Genomic DNA, 17,250 nt, shown 5'->3' with positions numbered 1-17,250 from the left:
GATGGGCCTGGGCTGTGAGCCTACTGAAGTAGAAAAAGTAAAGCCACGTAGAGAAGAGAGACTCCTTAGAGCATAAACTCATGTCCCCAGGAAAGAAGAGACAGGTCAGACCACGCCAAGAGTGAGAGACTCGAGTAGTGACAGCACAGGGGACAGGCACCTCCTGCAGGTGTCTAGAGAGCTGACCCCCTCGGGTGTATAACCTGTATTATGAGGAACATGGGCAATATTTTAGGAAAACTCACAAACACAGTCTCTGCATATTGGAGGCTGAAGCAAGGATGTCTCTAAAAGCACCAAAGATCACCCAAAGGGCAGACCCTTTCTCATCCATTAAGTCAAAGGTTCCATGATAGATATCAGCCTGAAATCTCCCTTGACTGAAATCACCTAGCATGGCACTTAAAGTCAAGGAACATAGACTGGTAAAAGCTAAAGACATATATGAGGTCTTTACTTGTCAGGACATTGCCAGTGTTGCAATGAGGCCATACAACAGAAGCCTGCTAGCTATTTAGCTGTCTAATCTTTGGTTGTCCTTTGAAGATGGACTAAATGATCAACAGAAGACCAAGAAAGCACTACTACAAATGTCCCAGGGGACCCAGGGACAGGATCTGCTCATTCAGTATCACCAGGACCACTTGGTAAGAAATTTATACACACATTTGAATGCACAGGGGCAAGTTGTCTCTCACCAGAGAGACTGGCTTTATCATAGACTGGAACCCCAAACTGTTTATGGGCATGGTGATGGCAAATATCAGGAGTCAACTGATAGGTCAGGGCTCTGGTGATGCCTCTATGGCATTATCTTGACAAGGTTAACTGAGGTAGCAAATGGTTCAGCTGTTAGTACATTACTCCTGGACTGAGATCCATGACTGTAGAAGGAGAAGGTGAGCTGAGCATAAAGAAACACTCCTTTTCTCTATTTCTGTTGCACTGGACCTCTGCCTCAGGCTCCTGTATCTATGGTTGCTCAGCAAATATGCACACCATACTCATAGTATCATGGGAAAACAAGCACTCCTTCTTTGGCATGTTTGGGTCATAGTATTTTATCACACAAACTGGGAAAGAACCTTATGCACAAATTCCATGGAGAGCTACTAAGTACAATGACGGGCTTGGACACTTGGTAGTGGTAAATGGGGATAAGTGCTAAGTGTTGAAAGACTGCCTTCAAATGACAGAGATGAACCCAAGAATATTACCCCTGACAAGGCTACCATGATGCCTTTGAAAAGGAAGAACACAGAAACCTCCTTTCATGACCTTGCCTCTGTTCTTTCCCATAAGCATAGGGTGTGACACACTACTCCAGAGACCCACTCCCCTTTGGTCAGACTAGAAATGCTGTTATCTGTTTCAAATTTTGTGCTCACTCTTGACAATTTTGACAATGAGCATGTCAATCTTGAGCTTGTTTACATTCAGTTCATCTACATCACCGGTATGTGGGAGAAAGTAACAGAGAGGTTGCCTCACCTGTTCCTGCCTACACCAGGTGAAGGGACAGTGACAGAGACAAGATTGAGTTCACCTTTCTTCTGTTTCTTGTTACTCAATGTTTGCAAAAGGTGAATTTACATTACATTCTTAAATCGTGTGGTTGAATTTCAGCTGAGGAACTATGCAAGTCAACATTATCTACACAGGAAACTATGGTAATATCATCACCTTTCCCTCCTATCATACAATGATGATCCACAACTACCATATGTCACCCAATGAGATTAATGCATTTCAACAGTACCTTCTCTTTCAGTAGATGGTACATGGCCAGAAGTGTCTGCCTGGACTTGCGGTATTTCAGCCTTCTCAGAAGCAACCATGTGCTGCTGTTGATGGTTCTTTTCCAATAGATTGTATTCTGGGACTGCATTAACAGTAGAGACAGTTATGTCAGTTTCATGGCAGAAAATAGAGGAAACCAGTCTGTTTTAGTACACTCCATGGCATGCCCATTCTCCAGGCACCATCATCAGCGTCACAGTGGTGTTTCAGGAGGATCAGTGAGTGCACTGCACACTCCAGCATGCACTGCATTGGTGGTGTAGGCAAGTCTAAATTCATGTCAATGTGGTGTTGTTAAAAGAAGAGCAACATGACTGTATTAAGTTTGCTTTTACCTGATAAACAGTGTCCATGTCTCTCTTGGAGTCCCATAAATATGGTAAACTTTATAAACTCCCTCCTTTCTGAGTAGTGTTTACTATACTGTGAAACTTCTCAGTGCAAAACATATGAATAAACATACATACATACATATATATATATATATATATATATCCATCCACATACACACATATGCATGCATACATGCATGTACACACACACACACACACACACACACACACACAGCTTGACCTCAAATAAATGTACATATACTACCAAATTACTCTGTGGTATTTGTTATTGTCAGAACAGTCAGCTACATTTGAGTGAATCCAGGTAGCATGAGGTTGTGTTGGTTACTCATGCAACCAACGGTAGAGAATGTATTTATTTTCACTGTTTACCTTCACTGTTTACATGAGAAACTATAGAAGGGCCCTAGCTTAGCAGAAATATATGATCTTCCTCCAATATTTTCAACCTGCCTAGTGCCTATCAGTTAGTGATTCTCTAGATAGTGGACCACATTGAGAGGTAAGCAAAGCTTCCATATTTTCTAGAGATGCTCAGATTCAAAGTCACTCAGAGCCAAGTTGTCACATGATGGTTGGGATGAGTAGGAACTTCCCTTCCACTAGCCAGGCCTGGATATGTCCTCATCACGAACTGACAAGAACAGTAGCCAGGTGCATTGGTAATATAATAAACAGTGCCTGTACACGTCATTTTCTAGGTGACATCCTCATTGACCATCTGTACAGTCTTTATTAATTCTGGCTAAGATAGGGGTAATGACTACAGGAGCATCGAGAACGCACTATACCTGTTCATGCCTTTCTCACCAAAGTCCTATCTTCTCTATATTGCCGTTTAATTTTTCCAGAACAGATCTGTGTTCTAGTCTAGCCTGAAATTTCTACAGCAAAAAATGAACTTATGTCTCTCTTTCTTCCACTTCTCAAGGACAAGGACTAATAAGATTGAGACATCCTGGGCACATTTTGAGCAGAATTAGGAGTCAAACTCTGGGTTTAATTAGCAAACTGCGCGTGGTTATGCTAATCATGCACTGAGGCAACTGGGCCACGAGCTCCAGCCCATATTAGCATACTAGCTTTTCTTAATACAAACTACCATATAACAAAGTACTGAAAATGTAAACACACTGTGCATAAAATACTTTTGAAATGATGTTACTGAGCCATATACTCTTCATTGCTGAATATATATATATGTGTGTGTGTGTGTGTGTGTGTGTGTGTGTGTGTGTGTGTGTGTACACACATATATGAGTGGTCACACTGAAAACATGAGGACCAATCACCACTGAGAAGAAAACTCCTGGAGCATAATAGAGTGCACCCCATTTTTAAATATATAATCTCACTGAGTGTGGTAGTGAACTCCTTGTGTAACAGTTCTCTGTAGTCACAGGCAGGCAGAACTGTGTGATATCCAAGTCAGAAGGGTATATATGTAGCTAGTTCCAGGAGAGCCATGGATACATAGTGAGATCCTGTCTCAAAAACAAAACACTATGTTGTCCAAAAAGTCCGACATCACAGATCAACATCCAGGTGGAGACTAGAGTTCTTAGTGGACACCGTGCCTAAATTGTGTTGCTTTTTGTGTCCATACTAATATTGTTAAACACCTTAAAGTTTTTCAGGTTTTACTGGAAGGAGCCCACGAAGTCTAGCACACATCCATCCTATCTCAATGTAGTGGTAAGCAAAGAATCTGTGAACTACACCACAACATGGGCTGTTTTCTTCCACACTTGCTAAATGTGTGCAGGCAGGGTATTAAATGCAGTCGTTGCACTGCATATGTGAAGATCCTCGTCACTTATTCTGGGCATTGGTGTATTCATCTGCTTAGGAAAACACATATCAACTCACTACATATGGCTGTGGTGAGCTTTAGACACATTGTTATAGGTAAATCATGAATACTATTTTTTTCTCAAGGAATTTACAATTTTAATATAAACCAGCTGGCTCATTTCCAGTTACATTTTTTTTAATTTTATTTTTCTTTATTAAGAAATTTTCTACTCACTCCACATGCTATCCACAGACCCCCCTCCTCCCTCCTCCCATCCCCAACCCTCTTTCCCAAGCCACCCCGCATCCCCCAAATCAAGGTCTCCCATGGGGAGTCAGCAGAGCCCAGCTCACTGAGCCTAGGCAGGTCCAAGCCCCTTCCCACTGCACCAAGGCTGTGCAAGGTGTCACACCACAGGCACCGGATTCCCAGAAGCCTGCCCATGTACCAGGGACAGATCCCGATCCCACTGCCTGGGTGCCCCCCAAACAGTTTGAGCCAAACAACTGTCTTCCATGTCCAGAGGGCCTAGTCCAGTCCCATGGGAGCTCCACAGCCACCAATCCACAGTTCATGTGTTCCCACTACTGTGGTCCATTATCTCTGCACGTCCTCTCATCATGATCACAATGTCCCTCGCCTGCAGTATCTCTCCTCTCTCTCATCAATTGGATTCCCGGAGCTCAGCCTGGTGCCTGGCCGTGGATCTCTGTATCTGCCTCCATCAGCCACTGGACAGAGGCTCTATGATGACAGCTAGGTTATTTGCTAGGCTGGTCACTAGAGTAGACCGGTCCAGGCACCCTCTGGACCACTGCCAGCAGAACAAGGTGGGGTCAACCTTGTGGACTCCTGAGAGTCTCCCCAGCACCCTGCCTCTTCCTGTTTCCATGATGTCCTCATCTATCATGGTATCTTCCTCCCTGCCCTCCCACTCTGTCCCTGTTCCAGCTTGACCCTCCCATTTCCCTATGTTCTCATCCCCCACTCCTAAAAAAATTGTATTTTGTTTACTCAATCAACATAGATGGAGTAAACAAAATACAGTTTTTAAAAAAAAGTCTCCCAGAATAAGAATGGAGCCTGTGCTAGACCCTCCACAGTTGTCTTATGGCCAGCTGGCATGGGGGCTCAGGTCCTTAATTTCTTTTTCACAACAGTTTTCCTGAAAATTGGGTTCAATGACATGGACATCTGTCTAGATAAAATAAGTTTAAACATAGCCTGGTGCACAAAATCCCAAACTAAGGAGGTCACAGCTAGACGTAGCAACTGTAGACACATGACTATGATTTCTTACTTGAGGTATCACTTTTTTTTCTAAATCAAACTCCCAACTGTCAATTGATGAATGTGTTTTGCTTACTGTGGTACACTAGACAAAAGACAACCAGTATTCATACAATTCACATCTAAAACATGTCTTCAGTGACTCTGGAATACATACCACATCTGTCTTTTCCTGGGTCCACCTGCAAAACACAGTAAAGAAAACACTTTGAGACTCAGATTATGGTGAGTTCTGTTTGTACAACACTTTGGCTCACGTGTTTGCTGGGCATTATTACACCAAGGATTGCCAAACCCTTGGGTGGAAGATTCTGGATTAGTATGTCGTATGATACTGACAGAATATCTCAGGACGTCTTCTTTGTGACAAACACTAGTCTGTTTTTCACTTTTGCTGACTAGAGGCCACATCAGGTATCCCTATGTGTTTCGCCTCCACTGATGGTCAGCTAAGGTATATCACGACATGACAGAGCAACTCTATATCTGGTTACTATGATTTGTTTGTTTGTTTGTTTGTTTGAAACAAGAATTAACCTTTATTGAGCACTTATTATGTGCCAGGACAGATTAATATCTTTTAATATTTTAAGGCAATTAAGTAAATATTGTTATTGCTACTTTATTGAGGAAGGCAATGTAGACACAGAAAGGATACGTTTGCCAAAAGTCACAGAGCCAAGAACTCCCAGTTTTTCCAGACAGGAGGCTTGAAGCTCAGAGCTCAGGTTGTCATACCACCGGCTTCCTTTGTAGAGTCCCTCTGTGGCCCATGGGTTGGAATTCCTGGTCAGTGGCCACTCCCCCCCCCCACATGACCGAGCATGTACTGCCAAAATGATTAGTCATTCCAAGGCTTTATGGCCTATGTAATCCATGCGCTGCATTAGGCAATCTATGCGCATACGTGGCATAGCTACATATGCCCTCGGGCAGGGGAATCCATAAAAAGCTAGTCACAGGGGCCGGGTGGTGGTGGTGGTGGTGGTGGTGGTGGTGGTGGTGGTGCACACCTTTAATCCCAGCACTCGGGAGGCAGAGGCAGGCGGATCTCTGTGAGTTCAAGGCCAGCATGGACTACCAAGTGAGTTCCAGGAAAGGTACAAAGCTACACAGAGAAACCCTGTCTCGAAAAACCAAAAAAAAAAAAACGAAAGCTAGTCACAGCGTCCTGTCCCCTTCTTCTCCTCCCCCCGTCCCCACAGATCTTCCATAGGTCCAAGCACATTCTCTTCTGTCCCTCCTTCCCTAATAAACTCTGAGAGTGGGTTTCGTGGTGCCTCGAACCTTTTCTCGCTCGGTAACAGTGCCGCTTAATGAATAACATCGTGCCGCCACATAAAAGCCAACACCACGTGCTCTTTTGCTCTCCCCAAAAACTGCCGCCGCCGCCGCCACCGCCGCCTGGTTCTCCCGCGCCCGCCGCCGGGGTTTGCTTTCGAGGGCGCTAGTTCAAAGGCGGCCTCAGCTTCCCACGGGTCTCCCGGAGACTGCATATTCCCTGCCTGGTCCAGGGCGTCCGATTCGCAAGGCCACGCCTTGTTCTGATGCCTCGGGAGTCCCTCTCTCTTCCGGGCCCACAGTCCAGGATGCCAGCGGCGGCATCTTAGAAAAAAGACCTTTGCGTCCAGGAACCGGGCAGGGCGTGAGGAGAGCGAGGCCGGGGTTTTCTGACACAGCAGGGGCTGACGTGGCAGGGCTGGGGTCTCCCCATCGCCACAACAGGTTTCTCTCCGCTGCCCGCGTCCGGCTGCGCGCCTCGCGAGCAAACGCCCCGGGCTCCGCCTGCCTTTGACTTTCCCGGGCAGAGACACCCCTGCGGCCCGGTGACTCTCCGGCGCCTCCCTGCACGGCCGCCCTCTGCGCTTGCGCAGACCGTAGCTCGGGTGCCCCGGGAGGGCCGCGCCCGCCTGCCCGCCCGCCCGCGCCCAGGCTTCCCGCGGTTTTTCACAAGCTGGAAGCGTGGCTGGCTGCGTGGTGCCTCTCCTCTCCTGGCGGCAGCTGAGCGGGGGCGAGGTTAACTTGAGGACTCTGGTCTGCACATGGTGTTGGCAGGGGCTTCCAGAAGGGGAAATACCGTTTTGTTGACCCCAGATGGCCCCGGGGCTGGCCGGGGGCGGGGGTGTTGGAAGAGGACGTGAATTCTGACTGGAAAATGTCCCCCTCTCTTCAAGGAGGGCCCCAAACAGGCCCTGTCCGGCCTCCTCTCGAGGCCAGGATCTTAGGGAAGGGTGTGTCCATGAGTTGGGTAGGACCCCCTTACACACGCGAGCGCGCGCGTACACACACACACACACACACACACACACGCACGCACGCACGCACCCCAATCGAGGCCGAGGGTTTCGTGGTCCCCGAGGATAACGTGCACGCCCATGTGTTTGAGTCAGGCATACTGGTCTACACCTGTAGCTCCCGCACTTGGGTGGTAGAAACGCAGGAGACCAGCAGTGTGAGGCAAGTCTGGGTTGTATGAGACCCAGTCCTACATGCCATAGTTTTAGGATATTTAAGGTATTCAGAATTGTAATCGCCCTTATTTAAGACCTCATAGGCTTAGGATGAGTTGGTGTTTCTGTGTTGAGAAAAAAATAGCCCCATCTCTGTTGTGATTTCTAGAGTGGTACAAAAATATCTAAGTTTCCTGTATTCTACTGATTATTATGATGACTATATTACTACTATGCCCTTTTATGAGGTACTCTAATAATGTACGTGCATCCCATGACTTAGAGTTCTGAGCAACTGGACACCCTATACTGGGGCATATGAAGCTTCCACTACATTGATCTTTGGGGAACAATCAAATTTAACCTAAACCAGAGGCTCTAGAAGTCATAAAAGCAGGGGACCCTTACGTGAACATTCAAGTCTACATGGATGATATGCCTATCAACTTCCAAGTGAAATTTATATACTTTTGTCAAAAGCGGAACACCATGCTCCCAAAGACATCCTGTCCCCTTGACTCAAAATCAATACCTGACATAAGCATGTGTGGATGTTCTATGCAATCACTAATCTGGTCTAATTCTGTTTCCCCTTCTTCCTAAATATACTATTTAACACCCATGATAACCTAACCAACTTTATTTTTCAAGTGTGAGAGCCACCAAAACCTAAGGGAAGAATCATTAAAGCAGCTTTTCACACTTTCATAAAGAAACTGTTTACCTTTGTCAAAGAATTGGGGGACTTCTGTACATCAGTTGAAGATGGTGTTGCAACTTGATGTTCAGGTGTAACTAGAGGGACAGAAAAATAACCGTCAGTTCATGGTACCATTTACCCACCCAAGCACCTTTACTTGACATGGATAAAAGTGCATGGCATCAGTACATGTGATTAGACTTAGTTAAGCGACTACTGGACTGTTTTTCCTAATGGCAAATGTAGGCAAAGATTAAAAAAATAATAATAAACAGGGTTTTTTTTTCCTGCTTTCTAGAGAATAGGAATCTAAAGCAATGTGAGAGTCTGTGTTTCAATATGTAACTACTGAATGCATGTTTTAAAAAGCTTTTATACATTTATTCAGTGTGGGAGGGAGCACATCAGAAGACAACCTTTGGTGGCCAAGTCTCTCCTTCCATTAGGTGCATTCTGGGGACAGAATCAAAACATCAGGTCTGGTGACAAGCACTGATACTTACTGAGCCATCTCACTCTCTCCATTAAAATAAATCTCACAATTAAACAACATATCACCATCAATTCCTGAGATCATTTTGAAGCCCAGAAGAACTAACAATCCCTTCAGCATATCTCACAAACATATTTCAACCTCCATCAATTGATACATTCTGATTCTGCATTCACCACAAAGAACATAGAATTTTAGCCTTGATAACATATACATTTTACTGGGGAAGTGAATTTAGTATGAGGCATATGGTGTAACTGTATTGATCCTTCATCCTTTGACATACAACAATAATTTACTGAAGAGTGGAAAGCAATAATAAGCATATTGTGTCTTGTTTCTCCTTCTAGTCTTTTCTTACTATTCTATGAACCTTTGTATTCATGTGTTTTGTGGCATCCAATTTAAAACCAGCAGTGATGGGGAAGAATGATTGTCTGGATCCTGTTGATCATTCAAGTCCTTTAACACAGTTCTACATGAGAGTTGCTTCAAGGGTGATGCATACTCTAAAAACTGGGTAGATATTCTGGGTACTTATGTGTCACTCTTTCAGGGTGTATAGCTCACAAGGTCTCTGTACTTCTAAGGGCCACATTTGTATTGCCATTAGACACCAATCAAAGATCTCCCCATTTGTAATTGTCTTTAGGCCAGGGGTGAAGGTGAGTGTCCCAACCCTAAGTATCTGTGAACTGATGAGAAGTACTGGTACTTCCTTATAATGACTAGGATGAAATGTGACACTGATGTAACAATACCTGTCCTGGGCTATGTCATAAAGTAGATAGTACCTAGGACTTCTACAGACTTGCAGATATCCTGACATGTGTTTAGAGACTCAGGATAGTGGGCAATATGTCTGGGTTCACATCTTGGCTCTTCTACTTAAGCATATTCTCTCTCTCTCTCTCCCTCCCTCTCCCTCTCCCTCCCTCTCTCTCTCTCCTCTCTCTCTCTCCCTCCCTCCCTTCCCCTCCCTCCCCTCCCCTCCCTTCCCCTCCCCTCCCCTTCTCTCTCTCTCTCTCTCTCTCTCTCTCTCTCTCTCTCTCTCTCTTTCTCTCTCTCTCTCTGTTGTGTTATTCCACCCTGGGAATTCACATAGTCAATAAAGAAGAACATGTGTCTATGCTGTTGCTGAGTCATTTAATGAATATAACCCAAGCAGTGTCAACACTTGGGAAGGTTAGATATTGTAAAATATCCTGCTATCCAAAGTCCTGAATTTTAAATTCCCAGGTCACTGTTCTTCAATGGCATATGACTGATAGTCCTAAAGACCTACATTTCAAATTTACCAATCTCTATTGAAAAGAGGTATAGATTTTTAAATGATTCCTATGTTGACCTAAGTATACAATCAATCAAATGTCCATGCCTAAAAATAGCCAGCATTGTTCTCTAGAATATTCTAGCTACTTTACCATGGTCAGTGTATACCTGTTTAATGAAATGAACCCCAGAATTCTTGATGGATTAACATTACATATTAAAATGTCTAGTATTATAAGATCATTGAAAACATACAATCTTAATTAACAGCTCTTCACAAATATGAACATCTCTATATTTAGGTTTTGAACAATTCATGAAGACAGCTATAGCTCTGAAAGAGGTCTTCTATTCACAACCCTGGAGCAGTTCTGGAGAGCTAGCCTCTTCTGGACTGTATTTCAAAGTATTTCATAGAGAATAGAATATACATAATATATAATAAAACATAATTCTAACAACACAGAAGTTATAAATATTTAAAGATATTTTGAGAAACATTAACCAGTCTAATTGAAGTATTCAATGGCTAGTAATGTCATACCTCGATAACAGCAGTTCCCCATTATACTCTAATTCCAAAACAATATCACTGTATCTATAAGCGTGTATATTGGAGGCAAGTCGCAATATATACTGGCACTCTGCACTGCGGTGCGAACATATCTAAGTACATGTCAGCAGCATGTCATAGAACGTTCATTGTGAACTCATCATACTGTGACACCCAACAGCTGCTATCTAGGCAAGTCAGCTCATATAAGTCCAAGACTACAGCCTGGGTTATTTTAAATGCCACTGTACTTTACTTCATGATGGCCAACTACAAAGTAAATGTTTTCCCTACACACACACACACACACACACACACAGACACACACACACACACACAAACACACACACAACTTGCCCTCAAGGAAATGGATGCACTACAGAATTTCTCTGTGGTGTCTATTAAATGGCAGAAGAGTGAGCAACATGAGTGAACTCAGGTAGCATGAGGTTTGTGTTGGTTACTCATGTAACTAACAGTAGAGAATGTATTTATTTTCACTGTTTACCTTCACTGTTTACATGAGAAACTATAGAAGGGCCCTAGCTTAGCAGAAATATATGATCTTCCTCCAATATTTTCAACTTGCCTAGTGCCTATCAGTTAGTGATTCTCTGGTTAGAGGACCACACTGAGAGGTGAACAAGGCTTCCATATTTTCTAGAGATGCTCAGATTCAAAGTCACTCAGAGCCAAGTTGTCACATGATGGTTGGGATGAGTAGGAACTTCCCTTCCACTAGCCAGGCCTGGATATGTCCTCATCACGAATTGACAAGAACAGTAGCCAGGTGCATTGGTAATATAATAAACAGTGCCTGTACACGTCATTTTCTAGGTGACATCCTCATTGACCATGTGTACAGCCTTTATTAATTCTGGCTAAGATAGGGGTAATGACTACAGGAGCTATGGTGATATTTTATTTGTACTGAAGTGTGATTTTATTTTATGTTTAAATAAAGTTGCCTGGGGGTCAGAGCTAATAGCAAGCCATAGCAGAAGCTGGGTGGTGGTGGCACACACCTTTAATCCTGATCACATGACAGGCAGATCTCTGTGTGTTCAGGAATACAACAAGCATGGAGACACACGCCTTTAATCTCAATACCAACCATAGAGACCTAGAGGTCTGTATAGACTGGCAGTGACGAGGGGGTCATGTGGTTGGGTTTACAACCAATAAGAAGGCAGAACAGAAAGTCAATAAAAAGACAGACACACAGGAAGTAGGCCTCTTTCTGAGGGGAAGGATGGCAGCGGCAAGAAGGTTAAGAAGGTGGTTTTAAGTCTCAGCTCTTAGCTACTGCTCTGACCTCTTGGGCTTTTGACTCTGCATTTGGCTCTGTGTTTCTTATTTAATAAGACTGTTACATCTACAACAGTGCCTATACACATCGTTTTCTAGGTGGCATCCTCATTGATCATCTGTACAGCCTTTATTAACTCTGGCTAAGATAGGGGTAATGACTACAGGAGCATCGAGAACGCACTATACCTGTTCATGCCTTTCTCACCAAAGTCCTATCTTCTCTATATTGCTATGCTTTCTTTTTTATTTTTTCAGAAAAGATCTCTGTAGTTTCTTTTGTTTTTTACTCTTGCTTTTTGGGGGCCCACCATCCAGCTCCTAAATAAATCACATAGAGGCATATTCTTTCTTATGAATGCGCGGCCTTAGTTTGGCTTGTTTCTAACCAGCTTTTTTAACTTAAATTATGCCATCTACCTTTGCCACTGAGCTTTTATCTTTCTCTGTTTCTATATACCTTTCTTTACTTCTTACTCCACAGCTTACTGTGTAGCTGAGTGGCTGGCCCCTGGAGTTCTCCTCTCCTTTTCTTGCTCCTTGATTTCTTCTCAAATTCATTCTCTCTGCCTTCCAGCCCTGCCTATCCTTTCTCCTGCCTAGCTGTTGGACATTCAGCTCTTTATTATACCAATAAGGTGTTTTAGGGAGACAAAGTAACATAGCTTCACAGAGTTAAACAAATACAGCATAAAAGAATGCAACACATCTTTGCATCATTAAATAAATATTGCACAGCATAAACAAATGTAACACATCCCAAGCTAATAATCCATAACACATCAGGTCTTTGGTATTTCCTTCAGTCTGCAGAGATAGTCCTGCTGTCGAGTAACCATTCTGTACACTATGAAGATTTGTCACTGTGATTGGTTTAATAAAGAAGATGACTGGCCAATAGCTGAACAGGATAAGCTTAGGTAGGAGAGCCAAACTGAGAATGCTGGGAAGAGAAAGGGTGGAGTCAGAGGAGTTGCCAGCCCAATGCAGAGGGAGCAGGAGATGTAGGTAACATGCTAATAAAAGTACCGCCACATGCAGAGCATAATTGAGGTACATGGGTTAACTTAAAATGTAAGAGCTAGTTAGTAATAAGCCTGAGCTATTGGCTGACATTTATAAGTAATCTTAAGTCTCCATGTTGATTATCTGGGATCGGGGGTCAGGAGAGGAAAACTCTGCCTATAAATGGCACCCAACTTCCAGGGCCATGTTCCTCCACATAAAGCCTGAGCGAGCTTTAAAAAAGGTTCTAAACACACAGAAATGGAGCCAGACATGACTTCCTAGTCTTGTGTCTCTCATACCTGCTGCAGTACAGTGACAAAGCTCCTGGCAATGGCCACCACACCATGAGCTAAGCCACACGGTGGGTTCCCATCACACGGGGCACAGTAGAGAGAAGTATCTCCCAGCAGCATACTGCATGGCAGGTTTAGGGTTTTTGCAGACAGAAAAGGTTACAGATACACAGTAAAGACAGATTCAGATGAAGACTTCTAAATGGATAACAGCATGTTTTAAAATATGCATACCCTTGGGATAGAAAAGATAAAGTGTAGAGAAAGTCCTTTAAAAAGGAATAGAGTAATTTAAAAAATATAACAAGTCACATAAAGATAGGAAATATCGGGCTGGAGAGGTGGCTCAGAGGTTAAGAGCACTGCTTGCTCTTCCAAAGGTCCTGAGTTCAATTCCCAGCAACCACATGGTGGCTCACAACCATCTGTAATGAGATCTGGTGTCCTCTTTTGGTTGACTTGTGTACAATGCACAATCTATATTTATATTGATACAGATATGGATGTTACCATTAAAAGTCTATATATTTTCAGAACAAGGGGAACAGACACCAATAAAAATGGATGGACCAAGGTGATCTAGCATGCAAAACAGCTTCAAAGCTGCTGACTAAGATGATCCAGCCTCACAGACTACTCTAGCCAAGACTTAACAATTATCCTGATTTTCTCAAAGTTCCCTCAAAGATTAATAGTGCCCCAAGAAAACAGGAAGCAGTCTACAGAAAACAACATCCACATTCCCAAAATATTGGCTATGGGTGTTTGTTATAATTTTAGGGGGGTTGATTACAAGTTGTTATTGGTAATGATCAGAAAAAAAAGCTGACCAAAAGAGATTAGATTCAAGATTCCATTCTGAAAAGAAAAAGGGAGGATATAAAAATAATAGAATAAAATGATAGATTATTGAATCTATTTTTTTTTTTTTTGGTTTTTCGAGACAGGGTTTCTCTGTGTAGCTTTGCGCCTTTCCTGGAGCTCACTTGGTAGCCCAGGCTGGCCTCGAACTCACAGAGATCCGCCTGGCTCTGCCTCCCGAGTGCTGGGATTAAAGGCGTGCGCCACCAACGCCCGGCTATTGAATCTATTTTTAAAGCAAATACAACTACCAGTCTTAAATATTTTATATTGGTATGAGTGTTTATATATTGATACAAATTTGAAGTTAATTTTGTAATACTGCATGTATGTTTCTACTCTTGTTTTGGTTATTATGCTTATGCGTCTCATTTTAAAATGTAATGTATAATTAAAAATACAGATTAAGCCAGGTGATGGTGTTACACACCTTTAATCCCAGCTAGAATTACATAGTGACCCTCACACAGCAATAGTGGGTGACTTCAATACACTTTCTTCAATATACAGGTCATCTAGATAAAAACTAAACAGAGACATGCTAGTGTTAAATAATGCCATAAACCATATGTACCTAGTAGATATCTGGGAAATATTTCATCCAAACACAAAAGAATATACTTTCTTCTCAGCAGCTCATGGAACTTTCTCCAAAATTGACCATACAACTGGACATGAAGTAAGTCTCAATAGATATTAAAAAAAAAAATGGAAATAACATTCTGTATCTTATCTGAACACCATGGATTAAACCTAGATATAAACAACAGCAGAAATGCCAATAAGTGAATGGAGACATGGAAACTAAATAACTAACTACTGATGAAAATTGAGTCAAAACAGAAATCAAGAAAGAAATTTTTCAAATTGAATGAAAATGAAAACACAGCATGCTCAAAGCTATGAGACACAAAGAAGGCATTCTAAGATGCAAGTGTCCACATATAAATCAAACAAACAAAAAAAACAAAGAGATCTAATGTTGGCAACTCAATAGTAAAACTGGAAGCTCTAAAAAAGAAGGAAAAAGATAATATTGTGAGATACTTGATTACACTGTATGAAAATATGTCACTGTGATTAGTTTAATAAAAAGCTAAATGGCCAATAGCTATGCAGGATTTTGGGGGCACAGAGTATGTTGGAAAGAAAGACAAAGATGCTGAGAGATGGGAATAAACAAAACATGCAGTAGGAGAAGTAACAGACATGACTCATAGCATGACATAGATTAATACAAATAGGTACATTTAAGTTATAAGAACTAGTTAGAAACAAGCCTAAGCTACAGGCCAAGCTTTAATAATTAATAAGAAATCCCTGTGTCATTATTGGGGAGCTGTTGGTCCCAACAAAAAAAATCTGTCTATAAATGGCATCTAATGTGGGGGGTATGAATACCCAAACATAGGGCCTGAGAAAACAAAAAATAAAATTATGGGCAAAGAACTAGTCCTGTAGTCTCTCCGGCAGGCTAGTTCTTGGCAGTGTACAAAGACATGGCTTCAGGCTGCTGCCTGTGGGATGGAACCAGTTGCCAGCCACTAGTACCATGTGCCAGTGCCATGGGCTAAGCTGAGCTGTATGTCATGTGATCAGAGAATGACGTGGATGCTTAGTAAAGACAGGTCCAAACACAAGCTATTTGTTATAGCCTCTAGACAGGTTACAGTGCGTTTAACAATGTGTGAAGGCTTAAGGGGGAAAAAAGGATATAGACAGTTGTAAAAAGCAATAATTTAAAAATAAAGTTGTTGCTGGAGGGCTTCTCTCCAGGTTCCCCAAGCCCGGCAGTCTCACAATCCAATTATAAAATAATCACTCAGACGCTTATATTATTTACAAACTGTATGGCCGTGGCAGGCTTCTTGTTAACTGTTCTTATATCTTAAATTAACCCATTTTTATAAATCTATACCTTGCCACGTGGCTGGTGGCTTATCGGCGTCTTCACATGCTGCTTGTCCTGGCGGTGGCTGCAGTGTCTCTCTCTTCAGCCTTCTGTTTCCCAGAATTCTCCTCTCTCCTTGTCCCACCTACTTCCTGCCTGGCCACCTACTTCCTGCCTGGTCACTGGCCATCAGTGTTTTATTTATATAGAACAATATCCACAGCATAAAGTCTTTAAAGAGAGAAATAAAGTTAAAAAATAAAAAAAAAAGAATAATCCATGTAGAGATGGGAAATATACAGAAAGCCTGGATCCTGTATAGTGTTGTATTGTCTTTAAACGTTTTGATTCCTGATGAGCAAAATGTTTTGATAGCTGCTGAGAGACACTGGATTATAAAAACTACCAAATTAAACTAGTCTATATATATATTTTTTTAATGTCTTAAATTGAATTAAAAAAATATGTTACTTTGGGGAAGAAATTATGCTTTTGTTTCCAAAGGAAATGAAAGGCTATGGATTCATTAAAGGTAATTGGGATCATATTTGATCAGGGGAAACCCCATAAAAATCCTGGATACAGACATAAAGAAATAATCCTACAAAAACTACAAGACAAGTGATGTATATTTTACCTGCTCAATCAGAAAACTGTTGTTGGCTGTTTTTGTTCTTTTGGGGGTTCCGCTATGCAGCTCTCAAATAAATACACACAGAGGGTTAGTCTTAATTATAAATTCCTGGCCTTAGCTTGGCTTGTTTGAGTCAGCTTTCCTTAACTGAAATTATCCTGTCTACCTTTTGCCTCTGGGCTTTCACATTTCTCTTACTTTTGTATATCTTAATTTTACTCTTCCACCATGGCTGGCTGTGTGGCTGGGTGGCTGGCCCCTGAAGTCCTCTTAGCCTTCTCTGGCTCCTTCTTTCTTTTCCTCCCAGATTTATTCTTCTATTTATTCTGCCAGCCCTTTCCTTCCTTTCTCCTGGCCTGCCACTGGCCATCAGCCCTTCATCAGAATATCAAGTACTCTAGACTGGCAAAGCCTGTCTAGAGTACTTCACAAAGCCAAAAAAACACAACATAAAAGAATGCAACACATCCTTTTATCATTAAGCCAATGTTCTACAGAACAAACAAATGTAATACATCTTAAAATAATATTCTACAACATAAAACAAAA

At 42.3% G+C, this 17,250-nt stretch overlaps 1 protein-coding gene across 1 annotated transcript in view; it reads right to left on the bottom strand.

Annotated features, from left to right (window-relative positions):
- Nucleotides 1-1,724: 1,724 nt before the first annotated feature.
- The window catches only part of LOC143270582 (uncharacterized), a 444,849-nt gene continuing 429,323 nt past the window's right edge, over nt 1,725-17,250 (bottom strand). Inside the window, exons 4-6 of the mRNA XM_076561009.1 lie at nt 8,413-8,483; nt 5,396-5,420; nt 1,725-1,882 (exon numbers count right to left, since the gene is read on the bottom strand). Coding sequence (XP_076417124.1) covers nt 1,740-1,882; nt 5,396-5,420; nt 8,413-8,483 — 239 coding nt within the window. The 3' untranslated portion in view covers nt 1,725-1,739. The remainder of the gene's footprint in view (nt 1,883-5,395; nt 5,421-8,412; nt 8,484-17,250) is intronic.

This window comes from Peromyscus maniculatus, chromosome 23 (genome assembly GCF_049852395.1).
Source record: "Peromyscus maniculatus bairdii isolate BWxNUB_F1_BW_parent chromosome 23, HU_Pman_BW_mat_3.1, whole genome shotgun sequence".
Lineage (NCBI taxonomy): Eukaryota > Metazoa > Chordata > Mammalia > Rodentia > Cricetidae > Peromyscus > Peromyscus maniculatus.
The sequence above is the reverse complement of the archived record's forward strand: the minus strand, read 5'-3'. Positions and strand labels throughout refer to the sequence as shown.